Raw genomic sequence first — 16183 nt, 5'->3', positions numbered from 1 at the left:
ATGGTCACATGGTCTTACTGTGAGTGCTGTTGATTCTCTTCATCAGTGAAGATGCAGCCAATCAAGTTACCTCCTCTACCTGATGGAAGTCATAACTAAGAATTTTCAAATATTATTTAGCTTTTTAACATATAACTCCTATAAAATGTAAATTCTTGGACATTCTTCTATCAAATACATTTTTTGAAATGTATTTCACTTGGAAGGAGCAGTGAAAACAGGCCTGCAATCACAGCTACTCTGAAGACTAAGGAAATAAGTTCAAGGCCTGTCTGAACTACACAGAGTGACTTCAAGGCTACCTTAGACAAATTAGTGAGATTCTGTCTTAAAATAAGAAACAGAGAGTTGAGCTTAGCTCAGTAGTAGAGATAGATATATATATACATATATATGTATAATGATATATAGATACAGCTTTAGCACACATACAGTCCTGGCTTCAACCTCTAATCTGGGGGCGGGGAAAGTGTGCCTATTTATATCTTTCTGGCATTTTCAACTATCATTGACAGAGAGGCTGCCTATACATAACAGTTTTACAGTCTGAAACAAATGACAAAATAGCTCAATAAATATTTACTGAATAAGTGAAATACTCTGAAAAAAATTAAAAACAGGTCTTTTAATACCTAGGGTAGATGCTAACTGTAGCTAAGAACAGCCTTGAACTTCTGACTCACCTGTCCCTACCTCCTAAGTCCTGGAATTGTAGACATGAGCCACCACACCCAGATCCTTAAATAATTTTTAACTGTGTAATTTCTTCTCTAAGGCAACAATAAGGCTTAGAACTCTCCTCTTCCTTTAGGCATTATTTCTTCCATTAAACTACTAGTACTCAAAATGAAACTTTCAATAATCTGTGCACCATGGTAGAAAGTTGTCAGATCTAAGTTTTAATACTATTTCTGCCATTATTAGTGGCACATCTATATGCCATTGAGGAGGTAACTTCTTTCAGACCTAATACCCCTTTTTTAAAATGTGGTACCATCACCTACTTGATAAGAATATTTTGAGGATTATTAATATACAGGCAATCTTCGCTCAGCAGAGTTCCAATATGTATATATTTTGGTTTGCCAGAATTTAGTTAAATAATACTAATCGAAATAAATATACTAAAAACTTCACTGCTAGATCTTCAACCCACATATAATTACATAAATTTTTTCAGTGACCAACTAAGTCAATTCTTTCAAAGTTGATTACTTTAAAAGTCATTAAATATCTGTTATTCAGTCCACATACAGACATTAGCATAGCTGCATCTTTTTCTCCTGATGGCATCTTACAAAAATGAATAGTAAGAAGGAACTGACCAACAATGGGGAAAAGAGAGCAGAGAACAAACTCCAATGGATAGAAAATCCAAACAAATGTGAACAGTTATAAGAGAAATAGTGGAAATGCGTTGTGGGATATTTGTACACTGTTGAAGGTGTACTGTTGTTATTGGTGTAATAAAAAGCTGAACAGCCAATACCTAGGCAGGAGGTACAGGCAAGACTTATAGGACTTCTAAGCAGAGAGAAAGTAGGAGGAATCTCAGCACACAAGGAGAGATTCAAGGAAGCAGGATGGGTGGTACATGACAGAACACAGATTAATAGAAATGGGTTAATTTAAGTTATAAGAGTTAGTTAAGATCAAGCCTAAGCTATAGGCCAATCTTTCATAATTAATAAGACGTCTCCGTGTCATTATTCTGTCACTGCTGCCTGGCAGGACAGAAAAAAAGACTTGTTACAGAAATGTTGATGCATTTAAGGAGCTAAAGATGTACTTCTTGAGAAACTTAGTTAAGGCAAACTTATCAACCTAATGAACACAACAGCTGTGGTGAAAAAGAGTGAAGATAATCCATAAGAATGATAGTGGTGGACAACAAACAAAACTAAGTCAATGCTAATTAAAGGAATTCTTGGAGGTATTTAATAATATGGAAAGTGCAAAGAATAAAATGCTAAAAGATTGTCCAAACTCAGAAAGGAAATACATTTAAATACAAAGTCAATGCATAGGAAAAACATTCATTCCATGTTATGTGATGAGAAGGAGCTACATTTGTTGATATGCTATTTTACAAAGAAATAAAAACACTTTTGAGCCGGCCATTGGTAGCGCACACCTTTAATCCAGCACTCGGGGAGGCAGAGGCAGGCGGATCTCAGTGAGTTGGAGACCAGCCTGGTCTACAAGAGCTAGTTTCAGGACAGCCTCCAAAACCACAGAGAAACCCTGTTTCAAAAAACCAAAACCACTCTGGTGTATGTGGTGTCAAGGGAGCATGTGGAAAGGTCAGTGAACTATTTGTGGGAGTCAGTTCTCTCCTACCTTGTAGGTTTAGGGAATTGAACTCAGGTCACCAAAGTTGGCAGGAAGTACTAGGTAAGTGAGCCATCTTGCCAGCCCTATTTGACAACAGTTTTTAAAGTTTACAAAACAACTATAACTTTTCTACTATGAATTATACAATTGCTTCGGGGCCATCAGGCCTGATGAAGTGAGTTTAGTCCCTGGAACCCATATGGTGGAAGGAAAGAACTGACTTCTGCAAGTCATTCATCCTCTGGCCTCCATACAATGTAGCATTACACACTCCCTCCACCACATAAACAAACAAAATATTATTAGCCCAGTTTTAGCTTGCACTGTTACTTGTACAATCCAATTCAAAACAGGAACCACTTATCCCTATAAGTTCTGGCACATCACAGAACTTGTTATGTCTTACCTAAAAAGACTCTCTTCCCTTTCCCCTGGTCTTTCCAATCTTTTCAAATAAAAATAAATTTGAATCATTATGGGCTGATAACTTTTAGTGGGGCAGTGGTTGTGCATATCTTTCATCTCAGCACTCAGAAGGCAGAGGCAGGCAGATCCCTGACTAGAAGGCCAGCCTGAATCTATAGCCAAGGCTACATAGAGAAACCCTATCTCGAAAAACAAAATATATAGATATAGATAAAATAATTAATTAAAAAAGAAGATAGCTTTCAGGACTTCGAGTTACCACTGCCACATCTATGGTTCACAAATTCAATCATTATTCAAAATACACTGTAATGCTGAAAGATGGCTGAATAACTTGAATGTTCCATCAGTTTGTCTTTTGTGATACTATATAGGATTTCTGTTCTCCCGTGAATGCAAGGGCAAAACAATAAGTGTAATAAAAACTATGATGGGGAAGCAAAGGTACATAATAGATTTAGAACACAACTTTAATCTGAACACTGTTTCAGGACAACTCATTGCAACTTTAGATAAATTATTTCTTTAAAAAAAAAAGATGTTCCTGGGCTGGAGAGATGGTTCAGCCATTAAAGGCTAGGCTCACAACCAAAAATACAAGAAATATATGTTCCTTCCAGGAATTGTGGCTCATTCCTGTGATCCAAGCACTTGAGATGCTAAGACAGGAAGAGTACCAAGAGTCTGAGGTTAGCCCAGTCTACATATACATTGAACATCTGGAGTGTCTGGGTTACAGAAACCTTTACACAAAACAAACTAAAAATTAAAAACAAATGAATATTTCAAGTTCTTAATCTGTGAAATGGGCATAATACCTTCAGAGAATTACTGTAAAACTCAAAAGAGATAAAACATATCAAAGGCTTAGCAAATTGTGGTACATAATGAGTACTTAGTTAATAACTATTATTATCCTTAATAATACTATCATTAAAACTAATGTAAATGTGATAGAGCTGCACTTGTCAGGAGTACATGGTTAAGATGTATTAATTAGCTTTTGCTTGCTTTTTTGGTGTTGTTGTTTTTAGAGAAAGTGTTTCATGTAGCAGAGTCTGGACTTGAACTCCTAATTTTCCTGCTCCTACCTCCCAGGTGCTGGAATTATAGGCATGTAACAACACACTCAGCTTTTTAAATCTGCATAATATTCAAAGGTCAAATACTCCCACTCCAAATTCTAATCGATATCCACCACTATATTATGTGATCAGACAATTTGACTCAACCTCCTTCAGGCCATTTTCTCCCAATGTATATACACAAAGAGTTCCGAACACATTAATTTATCCTCTTCATGCAACACTTTTGATTGCTATGTCAAAACCTTCCTTCAGTCTACTCAGTTTCCTCTTCTGAGGACATGAAGAAGTAAAGCCATTTCCCATTTCTCAGAGCTAAGTGCCAAAATACTAGTATCTTCCTCTCTCTCAGTTCACATGACTCAACTGCCAGTTTTCTCTTTTGATTCTAATCTAAAATCTTGGTTCTGAAATAAAAGTCTTTCTTAACCTATGTAGATTAATAAAGATGAATGGGGTTAGTTCCTTTACTACACAGGTCCTCTGAAAATAAATGAATTAAAGGTGAAGAGTGCCTATTTTAGCACTTTCAGTGACAAAAAGTTCTTACTCCCTTACCCCCATGCCAAACTGCTCCAAGACAGTATCCCTGGTTAGAAAGTTTTCCCTTGTGTTGAAGCAAAAATCTTTCCTTACAGTTACTTTTTTCCACCCACTGCACCTAATTCTACATTCTAGAGAAAGTGAGTGAACTTCAAGCCCACCCAATATTTGAAGACTCCTAAGAGGGGAAAAATAAAAAGCTACACACTTCCAGTTCCGAGAACATGATTTTAAGTCTCTCTGGTGGTCATGAGTCTCTGATATTCTTGCCAAAGCTATGTAAAAAAGAACTGGCAAAGTGATTCCTTTGCCAATGTTTGGGTTGCCAAGTAATTAACCTATAAATGATTATTTTGCCTGTTTTCTCATTCACTGTATAAAAACTATTAATTTAAACTAGTAGTTCAGAAAAAGTGATACGCAATCTGTGGGACTAACATCCTGCCAAGACTTTGTGCGGGATCATCTGGCATGAAACCCTTTGCCATCGAGAAGGACTCAAGAATGGGAATGTTAGCTAAGGAGAGTTTTGCATCATGGCCTAGTAAAGTGGGTTCATTCAAAAGAAGGCAGTAGCAGCCAAAGACTACTCTCTGCTCCTTGACAGAAACAAACAACAACATAAACAATCATCAAACACTGTACTCTCAAAAGCTGATCATCTAGGGAGAGAGAGAGAGAGAGAGAGAGAGAGAGAGAGAGAGAGAGAGAGAGAGAGAGGGAGGGAGGGAGGGAGGGAGGGAGGGAGGGAGGGAGGGAGGGAGGGAGGGAGGGAGGGAGGGAGGGAGGCAGGGAGGGAGGGAGGCAGGGAGGGAGGGAAGGGGACAGAGAGTGCGACCCAAACCTGGCCAGCAATGCGGGTCTAGCAACAGCAAATCGCAGACTCTGAAGGAACATTCGTGGAAAGAAGTGTCCTTAGATGACCATTAACCCCTGGAAAGTCTGATAAGCTAGACGCAGAGGGGAGCAAGGAGGCAGTCTCTCGTGCTCTTGGGAGAGTGGCTGGGCTGGAGCAGGAAGGTAGTGATAAGGTGTTCTGGCTTCCACTTCTGATGCAAGGTGAACAGCGATCGCTGCCACTTGCAGACACCGGAGTAGGGGTGGGAGTGGGGGGGGCGGCTTCAGCTAAGAGAAACGGTAACTGTTCCCTGGAGGTGAGCGTGGACTAATGAGGACGGAGAGATGAAGGGAAGGGCCCTGAAGAGTTCCCCAGACTGGGAGAGGATGAAGTCAGTAAGCGTCCCCTTCGTGCCCGGCCAGCTTGAGGCGGGTGGCAGCAGTCGGGCTGGCGTTCAGGGCCCTCGCGGCAGAGACCTCCTCAGCCCCGACCTCGGGACGGACAGCGCTCGGCCTGGCCGCAGCAGCGCTCAGGTAGGAACTCTCATTCCTAGCCGCGCGCCTCACTACGTCCTCTGAGGTCCCAGGCGCGGCTCCCACGTCCCTTCCGTCCCCAACCCGGAGGCCCCCTGAAGCCAGCCGGGCACAACGGGCGTCCCCGTCGGCTCCCCGGCTTCCCCCGGCCGCGCACGCCCAGCTGCCGCTCCCGGGCCCGGCCTGGAGCCTCCGCTCGCGGCCAGGTTCGCCCTCCGCGTTCTCCGCACGCCGCGTCGCCCCTCGGCGCGCGCCCTCGCTCCCCGCCTCAGGCCCCACTCACAGAACTCAGCGACGAACAGGGTCACCGTATAGTTCTCCTCGCACCAGTCCAATGTGGAGGTCGTGGGGCCCCAGTAGCCTTCGCGGTCCACAGCTGGAGCCATCGCGCCGCCGCCCCACACTGCGCGGCCGCTCCCGGGCCGGCTCAGGCTACGCGCGCTCTCCGGCGCCCTCCTCCCTGACCAGAAGGACAGGGGCGGAGCTAGAGCCGTCACTGAACCTGCCCAACGGCAGGCCCCGCCCACCGCGCCTCCAGACCGCCCCCTCCCCCTACACAGCTCCGCCCACCGCATCGAGAGCAGGCGCACAGGGCCCATCCAGATGGCGCCCGGAGACCCTGTCCCTCCTGGGCTCCGAGAGTACTGATCAACGGGAGTAGAAGGTGGGAAAGTGGGGAAGCCGGCCGATTTTGACACGCCCGTGGCTCAAGGTTGGAGGCGTCTGGCACTCTCATTTCTGTCTGGACCGGACCAAGCCTCTATTAGTGTGTGGGCGGTCTGGTTTAATTGGGGCGAGAAGGAGATGAAACCTTTCTCTGTCAAGCCCGGAGCTTGATTCAACTTGCACAGTGAGGCACCTAGGTGTCTAACTCTGACCACGGACCTCCAAAAAGAGCACCCCTAGCCAGCTCCGGCGATTCCCGGGAAGTCACTCTGAGTGTCCTGTGGAGGCAAAAGAAAGGGGCAACAACTCGGAATGGGCAGAATTAAAAAAAAAAAAAAAAAAAAAAAAAAAAGGTGTCGGCATCCTTTAAAAGTATACACTGGATAAAGCACTAAAAAGTTCGTGACTTCCCTTTGGGAGTCTATGCATAGCATTTTCTGCCTCCTTAAGAGATCCTACTGCCTGCCTTGTCAATAACTAGCATCCCTGCTGCTTCCAGACTGGGCTATTAAGAACTCAAACACAGGTCTGCGGATGATGGGTTTGGCTAAAGGCATTTACTATTCCAATCTGCCAGCCTGAGCCTTACCTTGGGAACCATGTAATAATGCAAGGAGAGCACTGACTTCACCAAGTTGTCCTCTGACCTCCATACAACCAACACGGCAAATGCGTCTATGCGCACACACAATAATAGACTCATCCTGTTGCCCCTGTGTTCAGTTCCAGAAAATTCTCCCTGGGTCATCATGCTGCTGATCAGCTTCCATAGTCCTTCCTTTGCTTCTGAATTTGGCCAACTGCCCACTCTTCCTTTAAAACCCAGCTCTCTGAAGACCTCCCTAACTCTCACAGTCAAGAAACATGCGTCTGAGAATAGAGACCTGGCTTTCTATACTTTGTGATCCAGTCTACAAGGTTCTACCTGGACCCACTATACGCAACAAAGAATACAGATAAAGAATTAACAGTTGTTGCTTTCTACGTGAGTCAGATGAGCCACAACCACAGGGAAAAGAAAAAGGAGAGATGTGCTTCCTTAGTCACATGGAATGACACATGGGTTTAAGTCTGTTTTCTTTCTCTATATGAAATATGAATGACACCTGAAGCTTACCTTTGGCCTGCATGCATATACTTATTCGCAAATACCAGCACATACACTCACACATGATCATGTTACATGGGAACTGGCAAAAATGAATTGGACATCTACTGGAAACCAAGACTTCAGCTCAGGTGTGGGGAGGCAGAGTAGAAGAGCAAAACTCCTGGCTTTAACCTGATACTAATTTAACTGCCAAAATGAAATGTGACAAGACACCCTGACCAAGTGAGTTAGCAAACTCACTTTGCAATAAACGCTTAATAAACATCTACTGAGTGTCAGACAATATTGTAGACAATTGAAGAAGACAAAACAGATATACATACCTAATGGGCCCAAATGGCTGTTACAATCACAGTACCTAGTACTTACAAACATGCACTCTGCTCCTATATAGTTATGAAATCTAACCGTCCTGCAAAGTATTGCCTTGTACTATTAAGTACTGCCTGGATCAATATGGTGAAACCGACCTGGTGAATTCGAAATGTCTCCCTAGGACACCCAGATAACAAGCACTTAAGCTGAGGCTGGAACCTAAGCAGTCTAGTGTGAGGGCCATTTTGTATCTCCTGTGCCTAACTGATCTTCTAGGAGTCAGAGGAAGGGGCTGAGCTGACAAGAGGACTCTCTAACAGCCAGCATTGTGTTCGCTTTCACCCTCCACCTGGTTTGGAAAAATAAGGCTTGGCAGATCTGTGGGGACAATTCCATTTGGAGTCCAAAGTGTTTTAAGCAAGAGCTTGGTGTAGTCAGATTTGATGAAGGGAGGGCAGATAACATTGATGTGAGTGAGTACATTTGCCAAAGTGAGGGCAGATAATGCTGATGGGATACATTTGCCGAAGAGAGGGCAGGTCAACATAACTGGGTAAGACCTGGAGCTCTAGAACTAGTGAACAGCATTACTGATGAAGAAGGGCACATTCTCTGGACTACTAACACAGAAATCAACAGGATTTGTACAGAACTTGAAGAAGGGGTTAAGCGAGAGGGACAAGATGGAGAGCTGCTGGAAAAAGCAGAAAAGAAATCTAGCTGCTGTGAGTTGGGCAGTGTGTAAGAGAATGTGTGGAAAGATATTTCTGGGCAAGAAAACAGCCTGCAAGGGCTTGAAAGGACAAGAGAAAGGAGACTAGAATGAGGCCTTCAGAGTGCCGCCCTTGCGTGCAGAGGTGGGGGCAGGGCAAGAGGGCTGGGGACTGAGAGTTCCGTCTAATGTGCTGTAATGAGGTCCTTTCTGTGTATCCTAGCAAGAACAGAGTGGGGGGAAGGGGGTGGGGGGGTAAAGTATCTACATCTGTGGGTTAGGCAGAAAAGCTTTCCAGGCTTGGGGGGGTCTTAACAGTGGGGCAAGAAGGGAAGAGGGAAAGAATAGGGCAAGTCAAGAGGCTGTGGCAACAATCTTGACAAAAGCTGGCCAGGTCATTCTTGCACCAGCTTTCTAGGACAGACCTCCAGAGCTCACTGCTTTGCGAGAAACAGAGGAGAACACAGGCTCCCAGATCAGCTAGTGAGCCCCAAATGTGCACACCCTGGAAGATACTCACTACACAGGACCAGAGCTTGCAAACCTTTGACTAAGCACATGATAACAAAATAACGTCTCAGGGGGTTGAGTATTCACTAAATAACCCCAGATGGATTGTTTCATTTGGAATGAGAGTATAGAAATGCCAACAATATGAAACAACCCAGGGATTCTTGCCCTGTGAACTGGAAAGCCTCCTCTCAACATCACCTAGAAGCCAGCCCTCTCAGTCTCTGACCTCAGGACCGTTTACACGTGCATTCTTCACTTCTGCCTCAGGGCTGTCAGTTACCGCCTCCGCGCCGACTTGAATCTCAGTCTCTACCCCACATCTCTCTCCAGAGCTTTAGTTCTTGAACCAATTAGGATCACATTTTTGCTAAAAATGACAGAAGAATAGTTCCAGCACCTTAACTAAAGGAAATTTTTTTAACTGGATGTGGTGGCACATGCCTTTAATCCCAGCACTCTGTAGTCAGAGACAGGCCTAGTCTACAGGACAGACAAACCCAAAACAAACAAACAAACAAAAAGGATTTTTTTTCTCAAGTAGTAGACTGCCCCAGTTCCTACCTCCGCTGCCCAATGCAGAACATTTTCTTGATCTCTTTATAGGGCTTTCAGTCCATGGCCACAAGTTCACTGCTGCTTGTTCAAGCATCCAACTGTGATTCCGCAGGAATAAGGAAGGGCAAGGACAGGGGCGAAAGACGTATACCAAGCTGCCATTTGTTATCAGGAAAACAATATCCCTTCCAGAATCTTTACTGGGATATGCCTTTAGAACTATTTGGTCAGAAGCAACCATGGGAGTTCAGAGACATGACAGAGAGTCTGGGGGGGGACTGGCAGAAGAGTCTAGGAGAGAGTTTGAACTGGGCTGTCGCCCCAAACAAAACATACCTGTTAGGAAAGAACTCATCCAAACCATCTTCTAAGCAGTTCCATCGGATATTTCCCAAGGCTGTCAAACTTAGTGTGTTTTAAAACTGCCCGCCACTTCCCCCTGCACGCTGGCTTCTCTGACAGTGGTTTCTTTACTATGGTGTTGAAATTCAGAGCCTTGACCCAGCTTGCTGAAGAAAGAAGATGTGACTGGCAGCCAGTTCTCCCACCCTGTCACATCCGGTCAGTGACCAGCTCCTGTGGATTTCCTCTCTGTCCATTTCCCTCCTTCCTCAGTCTTGCCTCACAGCAGGCCCTGTTGCCTGAGCTGTAACAACCCCGAGGAAAGTCTTGTCCCATCTCACAACCTCTTCTCTGTGTGATGGCTGCCAGAGGACCTGTTCTTAATCTCAAAACTGTCAACATCCTCTGAGTACTAACTCTGTGATTTTCCACCACCTATAGAATAAAGTCCAAACCTTCTGACATGACTCACAAGCCTTTGTCACCTGATCCCTGCCAACCTCTTGGGCCTTGTCATCACATTTCTAAAATATTTCCTCTCTCTTTGAAAAGGTCTCTTGGTCTCCTCTCACTCCTAGGCATGTGGACATTGCACCCTGACCTCCAATCTCTCCTTTTCTTTCTTCATCCTGCACTTTCATTGCTAACTTTTTCTAAATTCCAGGTCTCCACTTAGACTTGGCTTCATGAGGAGATTCGTCCGATCCCTCTGTAACTTCTGTCTCTGCACTGTGATCATCTATTTCCTGTGTTCCCAACCAAAAGGATCACCGACCCTCAGACTTCCTGCAAACCTGAAGAAGTGGACTGCCTCATGGAGTGTGTGCCTCGGACAGCATGGGTCACTGTGAGACAGATAGTCTTCAGAAACCCTGAGCCAGGTTCCAAATGGCCTTGGAACAAAAAAAGTGCCTTGGTCCCCAGTATGTTCCCAGCACCCAGCACAGTACTGGGTGCAAAGTTACCTACCTGTCTACCTCCAGACCTCACTCTCCTCGGTGTTGTCTCATCTACATAAAATAATGACAACTAGTTACAGTGTAGCAGACTAAGATCAGACTTGCCAACTGATCAGTCAGCCAATCTCTTCCAATAACCCCTGTGATCCTCCTGCCTCTACATCTCAAGTGCTGGGATTACAGCCAGCTGTTGCTTACTATGACTGTTTTAATTCATCCTGGGGCTTGAACCCAGGGTCTCATGCATGCTAGGCAAGCACTCTGTCAACTATGCTATGGCCCCTAGCAGTCCCTTTTATTATTGCTGAGACTTTTTCCAGCTCTATAGTCTTTAGCTCCTTCACCTAAAATTTAAAGATATTATCAGCAGCCTATTAAGATTACTGTTGGGAGTAAATATGATAATGAGTTTCAAGCACTAAGGAAAATGTTTTCTCCAATAGCAAGAATTCGATATACATTATTATTTATACTATTATGACTATTGTTATAAGAATACTTGTTGAATCCTAACCAGGCATTTGAATGAACATATATAGATGCATAATAATTTCATTTAATTCTCCAAGGAAATATAAACATCACTATCCTATTTTTTAAAGATTTTATTGTGTGTGTGTGTATGTGCATGTGTGCGCATGTGCGTGTGTGCGTGTGCACACATGCGCATGCACATGGGTGCATCTACCTGAAAAGGGCATTAGATTCCCCTGAAGCTGGAGTTGCAGGTGGTTGTGGGCCACCCTACATGGTTGCTAGGAACTGAACTCAAGTCCTGCACTCTTTAGCCACTGAGTAATAAGTGATCTCAGGACAGTATGCGGCTGAATTTGAGTTTAAATACTTACTAAGACGGTATTTTAACACACAATAAAGCACAAAGGTTAGCAGAAAGATTCCCCGGGAAAGGCTAAGGCACACCTAAGAGTCCCAGTCCGTGTCTTAGCAGCTTCAGTGTATAGGATTTTGGAGGCCTGTGGGATGCCATCGTTTAAAAAGTCTCAAACGATCTTCTTTCTTTTCCTTTTTTGATAAATGAGATTATCAGCTGGCTGTAGCGGTTCCTTGGATAGAATTACAATATGATATAGCAAAGAAGACACAATGAGCCAGGCAGTGATGGCACACGCCTTTGATCCCAGCATCCAAGAGGCAGAAGCAGGTGGATCTCTGTGAGTTCAAGGCCAGCCTGGTCTACAGAGTGCATTCCAAGATAGTCAGAGATGTATAATAGACAGACTCTGTCTCAGGGGGGGAAAAAGTAAATCAAGTATGTAGCCAGGTGAAACAGTGGCAAACGTACAGATACATACTTTGTGATTGAACAAAGGAACTTCTAGAGATACATCCTTAAAAAGCTCTCACAGCTGCATATCATGAGACATGTATAAGAATGTTGCCTACAAGACATGTATAAGAATGTTGCCTACAAGGGCTAGAGAGATGACTCAATGCAGGAGATCTGGGTTTGATTCCCAGCACCCTCAGGAAGCATCTCACAACCAACTGTAACTCCAGTTCCAAGTGGTTTAACGTCCTCTTAAGGCTTCCTTAAGAATAGAGATGCTAACTGAGTAACTGAGTGGTGGTGGCACATGCCTTTAATCCTAGCACTTGGGAGGCAGAGACAGGTGGATCTCTGAGAGTTCAAGGACAGCCTTGTCTACAAAGTGAGTTATAGAACATCCAGGGCTACAGAGAGAAATCCTGCTTGGAAAAACCACAAAATAAAATCAAAACAAAAAAAATAGTGAATCTTTGGGGTCCAGAACTGTTCCAGCTCTCCCTTGATTCATCCCTGCCTCCTGTTGCCTGTCACCACCTGCTTCTCTGACTTATTCACTGCCTGGCATTTACCCTTTCAGGGACTTTTGACATGTACTGTCTTCTGGCTCAGAGTCTATCGAGCTGAACATTTGCATTATCTGGTCTACAGTTCCTCCTACTCCCATAGTGGGTACGCCAGCTCCCAAGTGCAGCTGAGCCCCAACCTAGAGCCAAATTAGTTCTGGAACCTTGCTGAACCAGAATCTGTATCTGAACTGCATTGCTCTGTCCAGCTCTGGCTAGGGTGGAGGCCTGAGCAATGGGAAGGCAGAGGTCAGCAGCAGCCCATGTACCATCTTGCCGGCAGAGCCCTACCAATTCTCGGAGCCATGCATGCCTGTGTTGAGTCGTGCAATCTCAACCGTGCTACTGCAAACCTTAGCCAATAAGATGTTCATAGGACACCACAAATTCCCATTTATAAAAGGTGGGAGAGATGGCTGGGTAAAGGTACTGCCACCAAGCTGACAACCTAATCCCTGGAACCCACATGGTGGAAGAAGAATCCCCATTTGTGTGCTGTGGTACATTCACATGCACACATGTAATATAAAAATTTGTGTGGGGTTCAAGACAGGGTTTCTCTGTGTAGCCCTGGCTGTTCTGGAACTCACTCTGTAGACCAGGTTGGCTTTGAACTCAGAGATCCACTTGCCTTCCAAGTGCTGGTGAAAATAAAAACAAAAACAAACAAACAAACAACAAAAGGGAACTCATCTCAGCTTTTTTTTCTTTTCCTCATTGGTGTCGATCTGACCCAGCCCTCATGAAATAAAGCGCATGCGCTTCTACTGCATGACACCGCCAGCCCTTCCCCTTTATAGTAGCAAGAACTTGTCAGCCACTTGAGTCCTATCACTCCTATGAGATCTGCATTCATTGACTTCAAAAGATGTCTGTAATGTGGCATATGGTTTTGATAAACACAGAAGGTGGGTAAAAAAACTATGTGGAATCAGCCAGGAGTTGGTGGCGCACACCCTTAAACCCAGCACTCGGAAGGCAGAGGCAGGCGGATCACTGTGAGTTCGAGAACAGCCTGGTCTACAGAGCAAGTTCCAGGACAGGCTCCAAAACAATACAGAGAAACCCTGTCTCAAGAAAAACCAAAAAAATCTATGTGGAATGTAGACCCATATTTAAACACACACACAGAGTGAGAGGGGAGGGATGAGTATCTACGGAAAATGGGGTTAGGGATAATTTTCATTATTTAGTGTATTGATAAATAGTTCACTACTTTTTAGAGGTAGAATTTAAAAAATACACAGGCTTAAAAATTCACCAGCTTCAAACTGAATATGGTAGTTCATGCCTGGAATCCAGCACTGGGGAGGCTGGGGTGGGAAGATCACCCCATTCCAAGGGCAGCTTGAGATTCATAGTGAGTTCCAGGTCATCCTGGGTTATATGAGACCTTAATTTAAAAATTGAATAGTTTGTTCGTTAACATCTTCTCAAAAGCTTTTGTTTGCTTGTTTTTAAGACAGACTATCTTGTAGCCCAGACTATAAACTTGTAACGTAGTGATAGGTGTCTGATCCTCCAGCTCCCTCCTCCTAAGTGCTGGGATTATAGGTGTGGCCCACCATACCCAATTTATATGGTACTAGAGCTTGAACCCAGGGTTCTGTTCATACTAGGCAGAAACTTAACCAACCAAGCTACATCCATGTCCCCAATCATCAGAAGTTTTCTGTTGGAACAAGAGAACACTTGTATTTTGATGCATAAATTGATAAAAAATATTTGTTCTCATCTAGGACTAGAGAGTCTTGGGGTAAAGGAGAAGTCAGCTTTAGAATCAGGTCAGATTGTGTACTTACACATGAGTGTATGCATGTGTGTGTATGTGTGTACGTGAATGTGTGATTGAAATTTTTATTGATTAATTCTGTTATTTGCCACATGCACACATGTATGCATGCAAACACACATAATGTATGCTGATAATTCCCCCAATACCTCTTATTTTCCTCCCATCCCTTAGATCACTTCCCCACCCCTTATTCCTACTTGTTTCTCTCCCAGAATCATGACTTTTGGTTTTGTGACACGTTTAGTTTAACCAGGACCACCTGTGTGACCATTGGATTGGGACTATCCACTGGATCCTGGTCATCAGTGAGTGTGGTAGTTTGAACATAATTGGCCCCCATAAGCTCATAGGGAGTAGCAGTATTAGGAGGTGTGGCTTTGTTGGAGTAGGTTTGGCCTTGTTGGAAGAAGTGTGGAGGTGGCCTTTGAAGTCTCATACATGCTCAATCCATGCCCAGTTTCTCAGACCACTTCTTGTTGCCTTTGGATCAAGATCTATTAACTCTTGGCTCCTTCTCCAGCACTATATCTGTCTGCACGCCTCCATGTTCTGCCATGACGATAATGGACTAAACTTCTGAAACTGTAAGCCCCTCGAGTGTTTTCCTTTACAAGAGTAGCTGTGGTCATGGTGTCTCTTCCTAACTAAGGCTGGGTATACAACTGAAGACAGTGATTCCCCCTTCATCAAATCTGTCAGTAGCAAACTTCAAACCATAGCTCTGTCACTAAGGGTCCAAACTAAGGGTCCAAACCTTTCTTTCTTTTCTTTTTTTCTTGTTTTTTTTTTTTTGGTTTTTTTTTTTTTTTTTTTTTTTTTTGGTTTTACAAGACAGGGTTTCTCTGTATTGTTTTGGAGGCTGTCGGTCCGGCCTGGCCTCGAACTCACAGAGATCCGCCTGCCTCTGCCTCCTGAGTGCTGGAATTAAAGGCGTGCGCCAACCACCGCCCGGCAGGTCCAAACCTTTCTAACTCTCAGTTTTCTGTTCTTCAAGGTGGGAGACAGTACCGCATCCCAGCATTTTATTACAATGGCTAAGTGAGGTAATGAGTGCGATACACTGTTGAGAACATGTCTGAGAGCAACAGCTGCGGTGACTAGTGCAGGCAGGTGGCACATGAGCCGGCATGAAGTAGTCTGCTGATGTGGGTCAGAAGTCAATCTGTTTGACAAGGAAGGGTTTCTGAGAAGAAGCAGAAGCATGCCTGGTGGGGTGTATCAGTCTCCACGGTGGGAAGAGAGAACTGACTGGTTCAGTTGTCCTCTGGATCTGACCACCTGCACCACGGAAATTAGGCATGCCGTCATAGCCTATCATCCAGGCACTTGGGAGATAAGGCAAAAGGATCAGAAGTTCAAGGTTATCCTGGGCTAATTAGCAAGTTCTAGGCTAAACCAGTCTGTAGAGAGAGTGTTTCAAAAACAAATTAACAAACAGCAATAAAAACCAGTTCCTGTAATTTGGACCGTTAAAGAATCTTTGTAGATTGGCACCCAGGGTTGAAGTGAAGAGTTCAGTATGAGAGAAGGGCTTGTATTGTGCTCTGTAGATAAAGCAAGCCACACAGGGCTATGGGTAAACCCTGACACACACACTCTGAGAAA

General features: G+C 44.2%; 1 protein-coding gene and 1 long non-coding RNA gene across 4 annotated transcripts in view; one reads left to right on the top strand and one right to left on the bottom strand.

The window, feature by feature from the left end:
* The window catches only part of Acer3 (alkaline ceramidase 3), a 76411-nt gene extending 70186 nt beyond the window's left edge, over window positions 1-6225 (bottom strand). For 2 of the 3 annotated variants that reach the window (XM_040728168.1, XM_040728175.1), the window contains exon 1: window positions 5233-5874. Coding sequence is in view for 1 of the 3 variants with exons in the window: in XM_005073958.4 (XP_005074015.1) it covers window positions 6043-6145 (103 nt within the window). In the remaining 2 variants the exon portion in view is untranslated. Of the gene's footprint in view, window positions 1-5232; window positions 5875-6042 lie in introns of those variants that run through there. The other variant, XM_005073958.4, reaches the window with a different exon arrangement.
* On the top strand, window positions 6135-7802 carry LOC121132816. Its single transcript, XR_005869464.1, has 2 exons — window positions 6135-6423; window positions 7149-7802. It is a non-coding gene; the product is annotated as an uncharacterized LOC121132816 (long non-coding RNA).
* Window positions 7803-16183: the final 8381 nt, after the last annotated feature.

The sequence above is a fragment of the Mesocricetus auratus genome, unplaced genomic scaffold (assembly GCF_017639785.1).
Source record: "Mesocricetus auratus isolate SY011 unplaced genomic scaffold, BCM_Maur_2.0 Super-Scaffold_4256, whole genome shotgun sequence".
In the NCBI taxonomy this organism is placed as follows: Eukaryota; Metazoa; Chordata; class Mammalia; order Rodentia; family Cricetidae; genus Mesocricetus; species Mesocricetus auratus.
Note: the sequence above shows the minus strand (reverse complement) of the source record. Positions and strands in the feature narration are given on the sequence as shown.